The sequence below is a fragment of the Poecilia mexicana genome, unplaced genomic scaffold (assembly GCF_051168715.1).
Source record: "Poecilia mexicana isolate PSO_F unplaced genomic scaffold, ASM5116871v1 scaffold_12, whole genome shotgun sequence".
Lineage (NCBI taxonomy): Eukaryota > Metazoa > Chordata > Actinopteri > Cyprinodontiformes > Poeciliidae > Poecilia > Poecilia mexicana.
Genome location: NW_028263381.1, coordinates 25,761,345 through 25,774,206, shown reverse-complemented (window position 1 = coordinate 25,774,206; position 12,862 = coordinate 25,761,345). Strand labels below are relative to the sequence as shown.

At 39.7% G+C, this 12,862-nt stretch overlaps 1 protein-coding gene across 1 annotated transcript in view; it reads left to right on the top strand.

The window, feature by feature from the left end:
* Nucleotides 1-9,736, top strand: part of onecut2 (one cut homeobox 2) — a 37,100-nt gene extending 27,364 nt beyond the window's left edge. The window contains exon 2 of the mRNA XM_014970655.2: nucleotides 261-9,736. Within this exon, the coding sequence (XP_014826141.2) occupies nucleotides 261-550 (290 nt within the window). The 3' untranslated portion in view covers nucleotides 551-9,736. The remainder of the gene's footprint in view (nucleotides 1-260) is intronic.
* The last annotated feature ends 3,126 nt before the right edge of the window (nucleotides 9,737-12,862 follow it).

The following is a 12,862-nucleotide window of genomic DNA, read 5'->3' as shown; positions in this document are numbered from 1 at the left end:
TCCATGGCGAATTCTGAAGAAATTGTGAGAATTTGTTAATTTTGCAGTAATTTTTGTAATTGAGTTGCAAATTTTGCAACATAAACTCAAACATTTTTATTCTTCAAACATGCAGGAATCTGTTTTTACGTGATCACAGAATTGTAAAAAGTGATTATCAAAAATGTATTCCAGAAAATATCAAATTCCTAATTTCTTAAAGCAAACAGTAACTTTAATTTTCCTCTTCTCCAAACCCTCCCTGGTGTTTTGTTTCCCAGCATGCAAGCGGAAGGAGCAGGACACGGGGAAGGATCGCAACAACACACCAAAGAAGTCGCGGCTGGTCTTCACCGACCTGCAGCGGCGCACCCTGCTGGCCATCTTCAAGGAGAACAAGCGGCCGTCCAAAGAGATGCAGCTCACCATCTCGCAGCAGCTGGGCCTCGAACTCACCACAGTCAGCAACTTCTTCATGAACGCCCGCCGCCGCAGCCTGGACAAATGGACAGACGACGGCGCCAGCCCCGGCGCCCAGTCCTCAGCGTCCAGCACTTGTACCAAAGCATGATAGAAGACGGGGAGCCGGAAAAACGGAGATACGGGGACAAACCGGGGTCAGGGGGGGTCAAGGTTTCGTCCGGTTGAAGCGAAACTTAAACTTTTTACACGATTTTCTTTTTTTCCTTTCCTTGAGGGTAAAACAGAGAGAGGGGCTGCTCACTGCCACGACTTGTAGCCAAATCGCCTTCTGCAAATTTATCGTAAACATAAAGGAAGCTGGAGGGTAAACTCATCAAAAACATACAAAACCTCACTTTGGAGGGGAAAAACCTTCTAAATCTTCAACTGTCCACTGCTGATGTCTCCTTTAGGCTGACACACTAGCCCAAAAACCAAAGACTAGAAGACAATGTGTGTTTTCTATTATGCAATATAAGCTAGGAAACAACCAAACACGAAACCAAGGAAAGCTTTATGACTGCAGAATGTGAGAGATGCTCTGGGACGTCTTCTGTGGAAATACTCTTCTGTTCTCCTCAAAGGTCCAATCAGGAGTTGGGTTTCAGTTCAGCAGTTCAAGCAATAGACAGTTTGGCTCTGAGGGACTTTTACTTTCACCAAACCAAAGATAGACGATAGTTTTCACCGAAACGACAATTCTTCACCTCAGAATCAGCGTTCAAAGATTTGACTCTTTAAAGAAGGTGGTGCCGAAATATGCAAGCACAAACATTCATTGGACGACCCAACAACGTTCAGCTTCATCAGAACCCTTCGCGTTAGGTTAGGTGGTATAAACTACATGTGAGTGAGCACAATCTTGAAGCACATTTTCTTTGCAATAGACCCGGAGCCGACGGCCGACCCGAGTGGGCTTCGCATCTTAGAAAACTCAGGATGCCATTTCTTTTCTAAACAGTGGCTGAAGTCCATTCGGTGCGCGTCACAAACACGGCGTGAAGTCCTCAAACGCATCCAGAGATGGTTTCTGAAGTAAAACACAACTTTAAAGAGTCATTTCCTAAATGTTCCCCGTTACCCACAGGCTAACGCTAGCTTACCCCGGCTTCACCGATCGCAGCATCGTTCAGGGAAGTGATGGCAGCTCCTTCCACCAACCACCACAGCAGAATTAAACATTCCCCTTGTAATTTACTGCATAATGTAGATCAGTCCTTGGTGATATTAAAGGGGAACCATTTTGCTAACGCAAAACTGAAATTTGTGAAACAAGATTGTCCGAGTCATCTAACTTACACCTGACTCTTATGAAATGGTTTCCAACTGCAGACTAGAGATATTTTTGTAAGATTCTGACTGCCATCACAAAGAAAACCAGTATAAAACAGAACCAGTACGAACGGTAAACCACCTGGACCCAACGGAGGACTGGCCGGCCAGGCAGATCAGGGCCTTTGTAATAGTTAAAGAGGACAATCTAAAGACGATGCCTGGCCAGTCCGTCCCTCCTGAGGGTCAGTGGAAACCAGAAAACGGCTCCCAAAGCTGCAACTAACTCATTTAAATGGTCGTCAGCCATGAATTCAGCAGATTGGTCCAAATACCAACAACCTGAAGAAAACCCGTTTCCATCCATCACCTCATCAATCATCTTTCACTCAAGCTATGAAACCAAAAAATGAAACCAAACCAAAGCAAAGGCGTCAGTCAGCAGCCCCTGCTCCTTTCCACATCCAGGCTGGAGATTTCGGCCTGGTTAGAGGCAGCCAAAGGCTTTAAGAACATTTTAAGATAAAAAAAAATGGACACTTGAGACTTTTTCTATTTATTAACAAATCGAAACCAAAGAAAACCTTTTTCTGCACCTAACTGTTCCAACAAATGGGAAAAAAAAAACTTGGATGAGAATTATTACCAAAAAAACAAAAGGAGAAAAAAAAAAACTGAGTGGCGACGATGTCAAGGAACGAGGAAACGAAGGAAAGTTCGACAGAAGGACGACATCTCTGGAGTAGCAAAGTAGCTTTTGTTGTGTCTGATGGTGCATCAGGCGACTTTGGGACTGAAAGGGTAAAACCACACGGGAAGGAGGGAGGAAACAGAACCGGGTGTTCTTCTCTCCGGCCCAACGAAAAGGCAGAACATTAATGTGTCTCTCACGGTTGAAGAGTGTCTTTAACGTGTGCCTATGCAGTTTTTCAAAGTAAAAAACGGTTTAAAGAACAACAGAAACCTCATCAGCTAACAAACCAAAGATTCACCGTTGACTCCGGCAGCAGCGCTCCTCCCCTGCACAAGGTAAACCTGAGGCATTTAGTCCTTTTCACGTTTCTTTTTGTAGTTTGTAGCTAACTACCCAATCATAAATTTCACATTTTAATTTTCTGTAAAGCACTTTTAACGCTGAAACATGTCAAATGTTTCTGTAAGAGCATCGCATCAAAAGGAAAACTTCAGTTTTTCACCACATTCTACTTTAACTAGTGTTTGATAAATCAGGATGAACCATTTTAATCATCCGGAGGAGCGACAGCGGGAAGCTTTCTGAAACGTTCAGCGCGTACCAAAGATTTTTTGCTGCACTATCAGAAGCACGCTGGACCTCTTTCATTAGTCTGATTAGTTTCTATTGTTCCTGCTTTTGTTTTACTTTTCACCTCAGACCGTAAAATAAAGCAACCAAACTTTGGTTGAAACTCAAAAACTTTGATCAGAACCATAAATAAAACATGTTAGCCAAAAAACAAAAACTTGGAAATGATTTCAAGAAAATAATTTTTGAATTCTTAAGATTGAATATATAATATGCTAAAACTGCTAAAGCCTGGGTTCTTTTGCATTTCTTCAGGTCAAAATTCAATATATTTTGGTTTTCTAACTGATTAATGCTACGTTCCTACGGAAAGCAAATGTGACCCATATACAATTTTGTCTGAACTTTTCACCCCCAAACAAAACCTCTTCATGCCACGTCCACTGATCGCTTCTGAAAGTCTTCAACGTGATCAAAATGTCGCCCTTATCTCACTTTACGTCGTTCGTCTGGTAAATCCAAACGATGGCTTCTGATTCAGCTTCCTTCATCTTGTTTTGATCTTTAGACTAAACTGTCGTTTCCCCTCAGTGACGTTTTCTGTAGGCAGAGGCCATTATTACGTTTCACCTTGGGGTCATGAACCGTTCACACAAAAATCTGATTTAATTACCGCGAACAATCGCACAAAAAAAATCCACAAAATAAAAAACTGGATTTCAGCAAAGAAAGAATCAGAATTGAGCATCAGGACCTGAAGTCCAACCAGGACTGGCTGGACGGCTGAACCAACCAATGGCTGCTGGACTAGAGATGGACATTTTGTCCACCTATCCAATAATATCTTAATTGGATGAATTGGTAACAAAATTATTTAACTGAACAGGCGTTATAGTCTGGAAGTACAGATATTTTCCAGACTTTTTTTTGCATCCTCATTTAGAAGTGGAAAGTCCTGATCCAGAAAACATGGGAACGCCTTCATTTATGGTCCTAAATAAAGGTGATGCTGCTTTGTTTGGTTGAAAAGTTAAGAAAAATAAAAACTCTGAGTATTTTAATGAATGTCTTTAGCACATAACGACAAGGGAGAAATAATTAAACTCGTTCATAATCATGAAAACTGGCGTTACCTTGGTGAGAGGGGCGGAGTCTCGCTGCCGACCCGTTTCTACGACAACAACAAACAAACCGAAAATAACACCAAATCTCCAACTGCTGAGAGAAACTGCTGAAATCTCGGTCAAATAGCTTTATCCTTAGTTTTCTGTCTGTGTTTTTCTGTATGTGAAGCTTCTAGTCCAAAGAAATCCTCCGGCTGCCCGACCCCAACCTGTTGCTGTCCGCTGCCCGTCGGAGGGGCTCGGATCAGGGTCAGGCGCCGGCGGCCATTTTTCATGTCATTCCCACTTGCAGTTCTGTCTAGATGTAACAATAACGGCTAAATCTGCCAAGAGTAAAAAAATAAAAAGGGAAAAAAGAGGAGGAGAGCAAGAGATAACAGGAAGGTAAACCAGAAACTGACCCAGAGGTTTTCACTGCTCCTTTATTTGCCAATTTACATTTCTGACCACTATTGTACTTCCTAAGTTTTTGCAATCTGTGATTTTTTATGTAATTTGTTTTTAATTGTGAGGTAATTTAAGCGAACAAATTTTGTTGCCAAATCTCCTGGGTGACGGTTAGCTTTGCCAAAGTTTACACTGTTTGTTCCTTTTCTTTCTGTTTGATGCCATATTTATTTATGACGTGTTTTAGAACACACTAGTTTTGTATTTGATAATTTAATGTTATTTAATTAGATGTAATTCTTTTTTTCTGATGAATATTTATGGGTATTTAAGAATGTTAGTTGCATCGAAGATGCTTATTCCAGGCCTGTTAATTTATTCCTAGCTAGTTTCCTTTCCGAAGCCGTGAAGCCTGGAGTTACGAATGTTTAGGTCTGATGACAGAACGCAGGAATCCCAGCTTCACCTGCATACTGCTGAATGTCAACACTTGCTCTCACTCTCTGCCTGTTTAGCCTTTATTTCTCCTTGTTCTGGTTTGTTTTGTTCGTATTTTTCAGAATGAAAACGAAATGAGAAGTAATAGCTACTGAATGATGAGCCTGTTTCGTTCTGATTCCTGCTGTGGAACCAGGAATGATTTTTCAGAGTTCAGGTGAAAATCGGGCCACATGCTGGTGTAAACGGACCCACCAAACAGGATCAGCTGTCTTTACTTCCACACGTCAACATCTGCTCCTCTTCCCTCTGACGGCTGAACTCAGTATGAAGCCATGACTTTCCTTCTAAAAGGCCAAACAGGAAATTTAAGTCAAATAAAACTATTTTGAACAAAATCTGACAGAAATTAGCAAAAGTGACCATGATAAATTATTTCCTAACTCTTTCTGCCTTTCCAGTGACCTTTATTCTTTAACGAATTTGTCTATGAGGATTCCCTGTCTGGACTTCGTTACATTTGATCAGCCGAGCTTCAGCAGGTTTTTATTTTTCCAGATCTCATTCTGGGTTTTCTTTGGACGACGGTCGGATCTGGATTTTATTTCTGTTTTATTTGATTCACATCAGGTGTGAACTCAGGAAAACTGGCTGCACCTTTTAATGTTTCATCTCCAAATAGTTTCGTTTGGTTAAATTGGATAAACATCACGCTAAAGGTGGAAACAGTTTGGAAATGATTAGTTGGGGTCTTTAACATTGGTTTTGTTGATAAAATCCCAGATATTTCCTCGGTAGAGGAGTCTGTCGTGTGGACGTAAACACGCCGGTCGTTTCCTCGTCAGGAAGGAAACGGCGCGGTCCCTTGGAGCCAGCGGCGGCCGAGGCTGAAGCCGTCCGTGTAAAAAGACGTTCACAGTTTCCACAGTGAGATCCAGAGGCTACCTCACTCACTTCCCATCTGAACTCTGAATTGTTGATGAAACCAAAGAAAGCGAAGCTTCGTTTCGTTTGGTCTGCGCTCAGCGACACGTCGCTCTCTTCCTCTGAATTATAACAAAATGACAGCTTTTCTTCCTCTTTTCTCTCTTTACCTCACATTCAGACGTTCAGGTGTAATTTAATGTGATCAATCAGCAAATTAAAAGGTATTTTAGATATAATTGGTAGAGTAAACAGGACTCTCATTTCCAACTCTGGTTCAAGCGAACAAACCATTTTGTTTTTATGGTGTATTAATTTTTTAATTCATTTTGAGGATTGATGGTTATAAAAATGCTCAAATATTTAATTAAGTTGCATATTATTGTCTGAAAACGTATTTTGGATCCCATTTGCTCCAGGTTACTTTTCCTGCTGCCAGGCTGTTCAAAGTGTGGCCCGGGGGCCATTTGTGGCCCCTGAAATAATTTTGTTGGCCACCGGATCCGAGTCAATAATGGTAAAAACAACTGATAAACCCAAAAATGTGGAAATTGTTTATTTTCTTTTAATAAGGCAACAATCCAAAACCATTTTTAAGTTTTGGATCTTTGATGATGTACAGATTTTATAAAAATTTATTGATATGAAAAGCAAGAAAAAAATCATATTAAACTAATTTTTGCTTTGTTAATTTAATGAATTGACCAGTTTTGGCCCCAGAGCTGAAAGTTTTTACGCCGACTCAATAAATGGCTGATACACAAAATGACCGACCAAAGAAAAGATGGAGATTCAAAAGTAAAAGTGATAAAAGCTTCAGATTCATTAAACCTGGTTGGTTTTATTGTAGTTAAATGAGAACAGCAGCAGTTTGTAACCAGATGCTGCAGGTGATGAAGGTGTTAATGTTCCCATGAAGGTGTTAATGTTCCTATGAAGGTGTTAATGTTCCTATGAAGGTGTTAATGTTCCTATGAAGGTGTTAATGTTCCTATGAAGGTGTTAATGTTCCTATGAAGGTGTTAATGTTCCTATGAAGGTGTTAATGTTCCTAACGGTTTTCATGCTGCGCAGCAACAGGCCGTTGAAACGATTCGGCTCAGGAACCTGTTAGTCTGTAAAGTGCAGCAGACAGAAAACCTTTACGGCACTAATGACTTCGCTCCGGCTTTTCAAAATGTCGCCCGACTTAATGAGCCAATAAGGTCACATTCTCAAACCTGCCATTATGGCCTGTAAAAACGTTACTACAGAGTTTAGTTTGGTTAGTTTTAAAAGATGTCAAAGTTTCCAAATTGTCTTGAGATGTTGAGGTAAAATAAGCCTTTATGTTCCTGCTTAACTGCTTTTATAGTTTTTATTTCACGTTTTTCTTTACAGAACCTCATTTTCCTGTTTAGTATAAAATTTTCAAGCAAAAAACTGTATTTTGCAATAATTGAACACGTTTCATATCATCTGTGATTGATTTTCCAAAGTGAATATAGAAATGTGACAATCTTGGTCTGAAAAACATTTTAAAACGTTCAGCATTTTAACTGCCTCACTAATCCCCATCATTACTTCCTGTCTGAGTGTGAACGCCGTATGAAATCAAATATTTCCTGTTTTTCGGTTGGAAAGCTTTAAACCGACTCGCTGAGCGCAGACCGTCCCGTCTTCACCAAACTACTGCAGATATACCTCATAGACACTAGTGTTTAGAAACAATGTTATATTAGCTTGTGTCATAAATTATTCACTTCTTCTTCCTCCTTTTTTAATGACTGTAATCTAAAAAATGAAATGTGGGGTGAAAAGCTTTATACATTTTTAATTTGTATTTTTTTGTGACAGTTTGAAATGACGCGCTAAAACCAAAAATGAGAAACGCTCGGACTCTCTGCTCTTTCTTGTTGATGTGTTGATGTTTTTCTCAGAGGCAGGAATACATCGTTTGAACCTGAATTATTCTGGTGTCCGATTATTTCTGAATGGATTATATGTCGCCATAAACCGACAGAATCAGTTTATTCCAGTATTTTTTATAATTTTCCTGTGTTTTAATGGCAGCATCCCATAATATTTGCCTAATAGCCAAGTTTTCCTGCATATGCAGAGTGAAGAAGCTTTCATCTTCCCAGTTTCTTTTTTAAATATTCACTAAAATGTGTTTTAGATCAACATGACCTCTGACCTGCTGATGTAACAGCTGGAAATTTTCCACCAATCAAACTGAAATGTTCAAAAGAATGACTAAATAAATGCAGGAGTTTTTAATAAATGTGTCTAATTTATGCTCAGATGAATTCAATAAGCAGTTTCAGGGGCAGATTTCAGTAAAAACTTTAAAAATTGGCTGAATTAGCACCGAAATGTGACGTGAAGTTATTCGTTTTTCCATCAGGGAAAATCAGAGACCAAAATCAAAGAGGAAAAATTTAAACAGATCCAACAGAGAAGAACTAAAGAACTGAAAATAACCTCAAAAATGAGAATATTTCTGAGATAAATGATGTTTTTACTAAATATCCTCCATTTGAATTATACCAAATTCTAAAAATGTCGAAATTGTTCATATTTAACGTAAATATTTACAAGTGTGATGCTTCTTCAGTGTTTTGAGAATTTTGTGTTTTTATTTAATGCTACTGAAAAACCCAAAGCACTTCCAGTCAAAGACGTCTTCCATTCAACATCCGCATATCGACCTTAAACACGAACAAAACAACTTCCTAATTAACTTCATGACACGTTTTTCTTTTTCCATCACAGAAATAATCTGTGGAAAGATGAACAGTTCACCAGATTACAGTAAAACCAATCATTTTTATTGGATGTAGGACATCATTGCTTATTTAACTTTGGTCACCGTTTCATGTCCGGTAGTTTTCAGCGTGTATGAAATGATGGACGATAATCGACGATTTGAACCACCACAAAGCTCAAACAGGGAATGTTCAGCTCCAATTTAACATCCAAGGATCTAAACAGATTTATATCAAAATGGAGGATTTAGGTTGGTTTGATCAGGAATCATAATTATGGAGCTAAACTGAGTCCATAAAGTTTGTTCAACAAAAAAATGTTTAAAGCCTCAAAAAATGTTCAAAACTGAAAAACAATGGTGAGACTGAATAAAAAGATTTGAAAGTATGAAAAAGTTGAAAAGTATGTTTCAGAATCAAGTCTTTTTTATTCAGTTTTAAACTTCTGGCCCCATTTTTACTCCATACATAATCTGAGAAACCAAAATGGGAACCAAAATATTTGGAAAAAGAATCTGGTACCAAATTTTCAGATAAAAAATAAAAATATCCTGTTGTCTTAAATTACTTAATGATAAATTTTCACCACATTTCAATTGAAAACAATGTAGTTAAAATAATACAAAAAACATAAATCATAATTTAGGCTAATGGGTAAAACTTGGTTTCTTTCAGGTACAAAATAAAACGGCAATAAAACAGATACAAAGGGGCGAAATGACCAGAAGCCAAAAAAAAAACCTCATAATAATCATATTAAAATGAAAAATATGAATTAATTAAAATACTTTAATAAAAATGCATTTCTCAGTTTGATTCCAACATCAGCAGCATCAACACTGAGGGTCAAAGGTCGGCCAAGTGGCAGGAAACATCATCCGTTTCTTTTGTTTTTTAAATTTCTTCCTCTTCTCATTTAACAGATTTATTTTCTATTCGTTGTACAGCGACCAAACGTAAAAGTTTTGTTTTGTCATTTGGTTTCAAATAAGAAAAGAGAAGTGACTGCAGACTTGTGGTGTGGAATAAAATGATGCGATCAAGCGAGAAGGAGACATTTGGGTAATTAATGTTCCACTCTATGTATAAAAGAAGAAAAAAATCAATAAAGAAATCACAATGGTCTAATCCATGTAAAACTGATTCCTGTCTTTATTCTCTGTGAAGATCAAACGATGTTTTACTGCCGATTCCTTCTGGTGGTTTATAGCTGGAGGTTTAGAGAAGCAACCTGAAGGGGGCGCTGCAGTGATGGTCAAAGATTCAGTACAAGTTGAGTTATGAACAGGTTTTTAGTTTTATCAAAATGTTTTAACTGGTTTGGGAAAATCAGAGGCTCAAGTTTAATTTGTGAGGATTTAATGGTTCTGATGGATGGATGGATGGATGGATGGATGGATGGATGGATGGATGGATGGATGGATGGATGGATGGATGGAGGGATGGATGGATGGATGGATGGATGGATGGATGGATGGATGGATGTTTTAATGGATGGATGTGTTGATGGGTGGTTGGATAATAACTGCTCCCAGCCTGGTGATCCTCTGCATGTCGGCCATGTTGGTTCTCCGTACTGATTGTTTTCTCTGCATGTCGGCCATGTTGGTTCTCCGTACCAATTGTTTCCTCTGCATGTTGGTTCTCCGTACTGATTGTTTCCTCTGCATGTTGGTTCTCCGTACCAATTGTTTCCTCTGCATGTTGGTTCTCCGTACTGATTGTTTCCTCTGCATGTCGGCCATGTTGGTTCTCCGTACTGATTGTTTCCTCTGCATGTCGGCCATGTTGGTTCTCCGTACTGATTGTTTCCATTGATCCGCCGTTTGTTTTAAGTGAAATCAGTTTGTCCTCTCCTGGTTCCATCGGCTCCGTAAATCCGTCTGTTTTTATTTGTGTCCCTAATGACTCCATCGCCTCCGTCTTCCTCCCTCTAATCATCCCACCATCCCTCTCTTCCCATCAATCCATCCTGTCACTTCTCCCCTTTAACCCTCCCAGTCCACTCCTCCCCCTCCTCCACACCTTTAATCACTCCGTCCTGTCCTCCCTTGTGCTCCTCTTCGTCGGACCGTCACCATGGAAACAGCAGCCCGTTCTCTGGCTGCTAATCTGGTGACATTGTCTTTCTATTACCTGCAGCTCAGATGCCTGATAAGGTGGAGTAAAGCGTGGGAAAGCGCTGCAAAACGTTGGTCCTCATTAACAGCAGCGGAGAAAAACAGCCCTCAGCATCACTCTGCCACCACCATGTTTGGCTTGTGTTAAAACGAGACCAACTCTGCAAAAACATAAAATCTCACAAAGTATTTTGATCTACTTTCTATTAAATATATCTTAGTCTCAAACTTACTTTCAAGTAACTTTTCAGCTTGTTTTAAGTCAGTTATTCCTTAAAACTGATCAAATTCTGGGCAGATTATTTACTTGTTTTATTTGTAATTTTGCTTCATCTAACAGGTCTGTTTAGATGAGATGTTGGACCTCAATGGAACAACCTGTACAGATAAAGGTCAAATAAAAACATTAAAAACTGGCAGATTATTTCACTTATAAGGAAGTATTTATTTAAAACTGCATCTGGCTGGGAGGCGAGTTTTGTCGTATTTCAAGCGTAGTAAAATATTTGCTCTTGAAACTAAACTAAAAATTCCTGGTAGGATTTTTTGAACACCTTCCAGAGAGGAACAGTTTTGTCTCATCGGGTATTTGGGGTGAAAAGATGAGAAACGGATCGGTCGGACTGCCATGAAAAGCCGGATCGGATCACTGCTGCAGCGTTTGCTGCATCGAACCTGATCAGCTCTGATCGGTTCGTTTCCTTAGAAAGTGGAAAACATTGTTCCTGCAAACTTCAGACGTTGAGGACATGAACCCTTCATGACCCTTCCTCTCTCAACCTTCCAGTTTGATTTTTTTATTGCTTTCCCTATTTCATAATTTCTCCACACTTTGTCTTTTCCTCCTCTGTAATGTTTTCCTCCAGTTTCTCTTTCACCTGACTCCGGCGCTCCGTCCCTTCCTTTGGAGAAATCGATGCTTATTCTCTCTGTAGGAGGTCAGAGGGTTGCAGGTGCTGGTATCCTGGCTTTTCAATTACCAGCAGCCTGCAGTTACCAAACACACACACACACACACACACACACACACACACACACACACACACACACACACACACACACACACACACACACACACACTGTCCACCCCCCTCCTGTACTCCCTCAGACTAAAGATTTCAAAATAAAAGGTTTGGATGTTGGGAGAAGAGAAAAGAGGCGCGGCAGAAGATGGCGGATTGGATCAGAGACATCAGGACACAAAGGTGAGACGCTTCAGCGCCGCGGCCCGAACTGAGGCACAGATGTGGCGTCGGTTTGCGTTAGCATACATCCAGGTCACAGAGGTCACCCCCACAAAATTTACTGGCGACAGACGAAACACCCAGAGGGATGGTTGTTCACTTAAAGGGACATTCAGAAGCTGCACAACCTGCCGCATCGCTGCGCTGAATTCACAGGGCAGAAAGCTCTGAAACCCGAAACAAACAAGAACTTATTAAGTTTTACTTTGATTTATCCAAGGTTTGGATGAGAGTGGGGAACAAAACAAATAGGAGCTTGTTTTAAGTCAATAAGTCCCTAATATTAATGAAAATGTATTTGTATATTTTCAGCTAGGTAGCTACCAGGGCTATATTAGCAGCTAGTTAGCAGTAGCTAAACCACCTGAACTCACAGAATGCTAAGAGTAAAATGTTTTTTGTTTGACAGAAAAGCCAAGCGAGAACAAAAACCCTACATATGATAGACAGAGATGCGTAGCTTTTAGCTAGCTAGCCAGCTAGCTAAAAGCTAGCTAGGCTATATTAGCAGCTCGTTAGCAGTAGCCTGAACCACCTCAAGTCTTACGAGTGAAATAATAAAACATTTTTCCCATTTTATAAATTAAAATGTCTTCTTCCACAGGCAGATTATTTTACATACAACAAAAACTTTTCATCAATTTTAAACAAATTATTCACTCCACATCCTCCCATATCTTGCTGAAAGGTTACTTTAAGTTTTGCCTTATTTCTGGAAACGAGACAAATAAACTTGGTAGGTTTTGTGTTTTTGCAGTGTGTTGTCCTCTTCCTGATGTCCAGCCCATGAAGTCAGATTTTCTCCACTTTTCTGCTTCGGTGGATAAATTATTCCCAAAGTCTCCTGTCTCCTCAGTAGAGCTCAAAATATTTACATTTCAGTGTTAACTGGTTCAGGTTC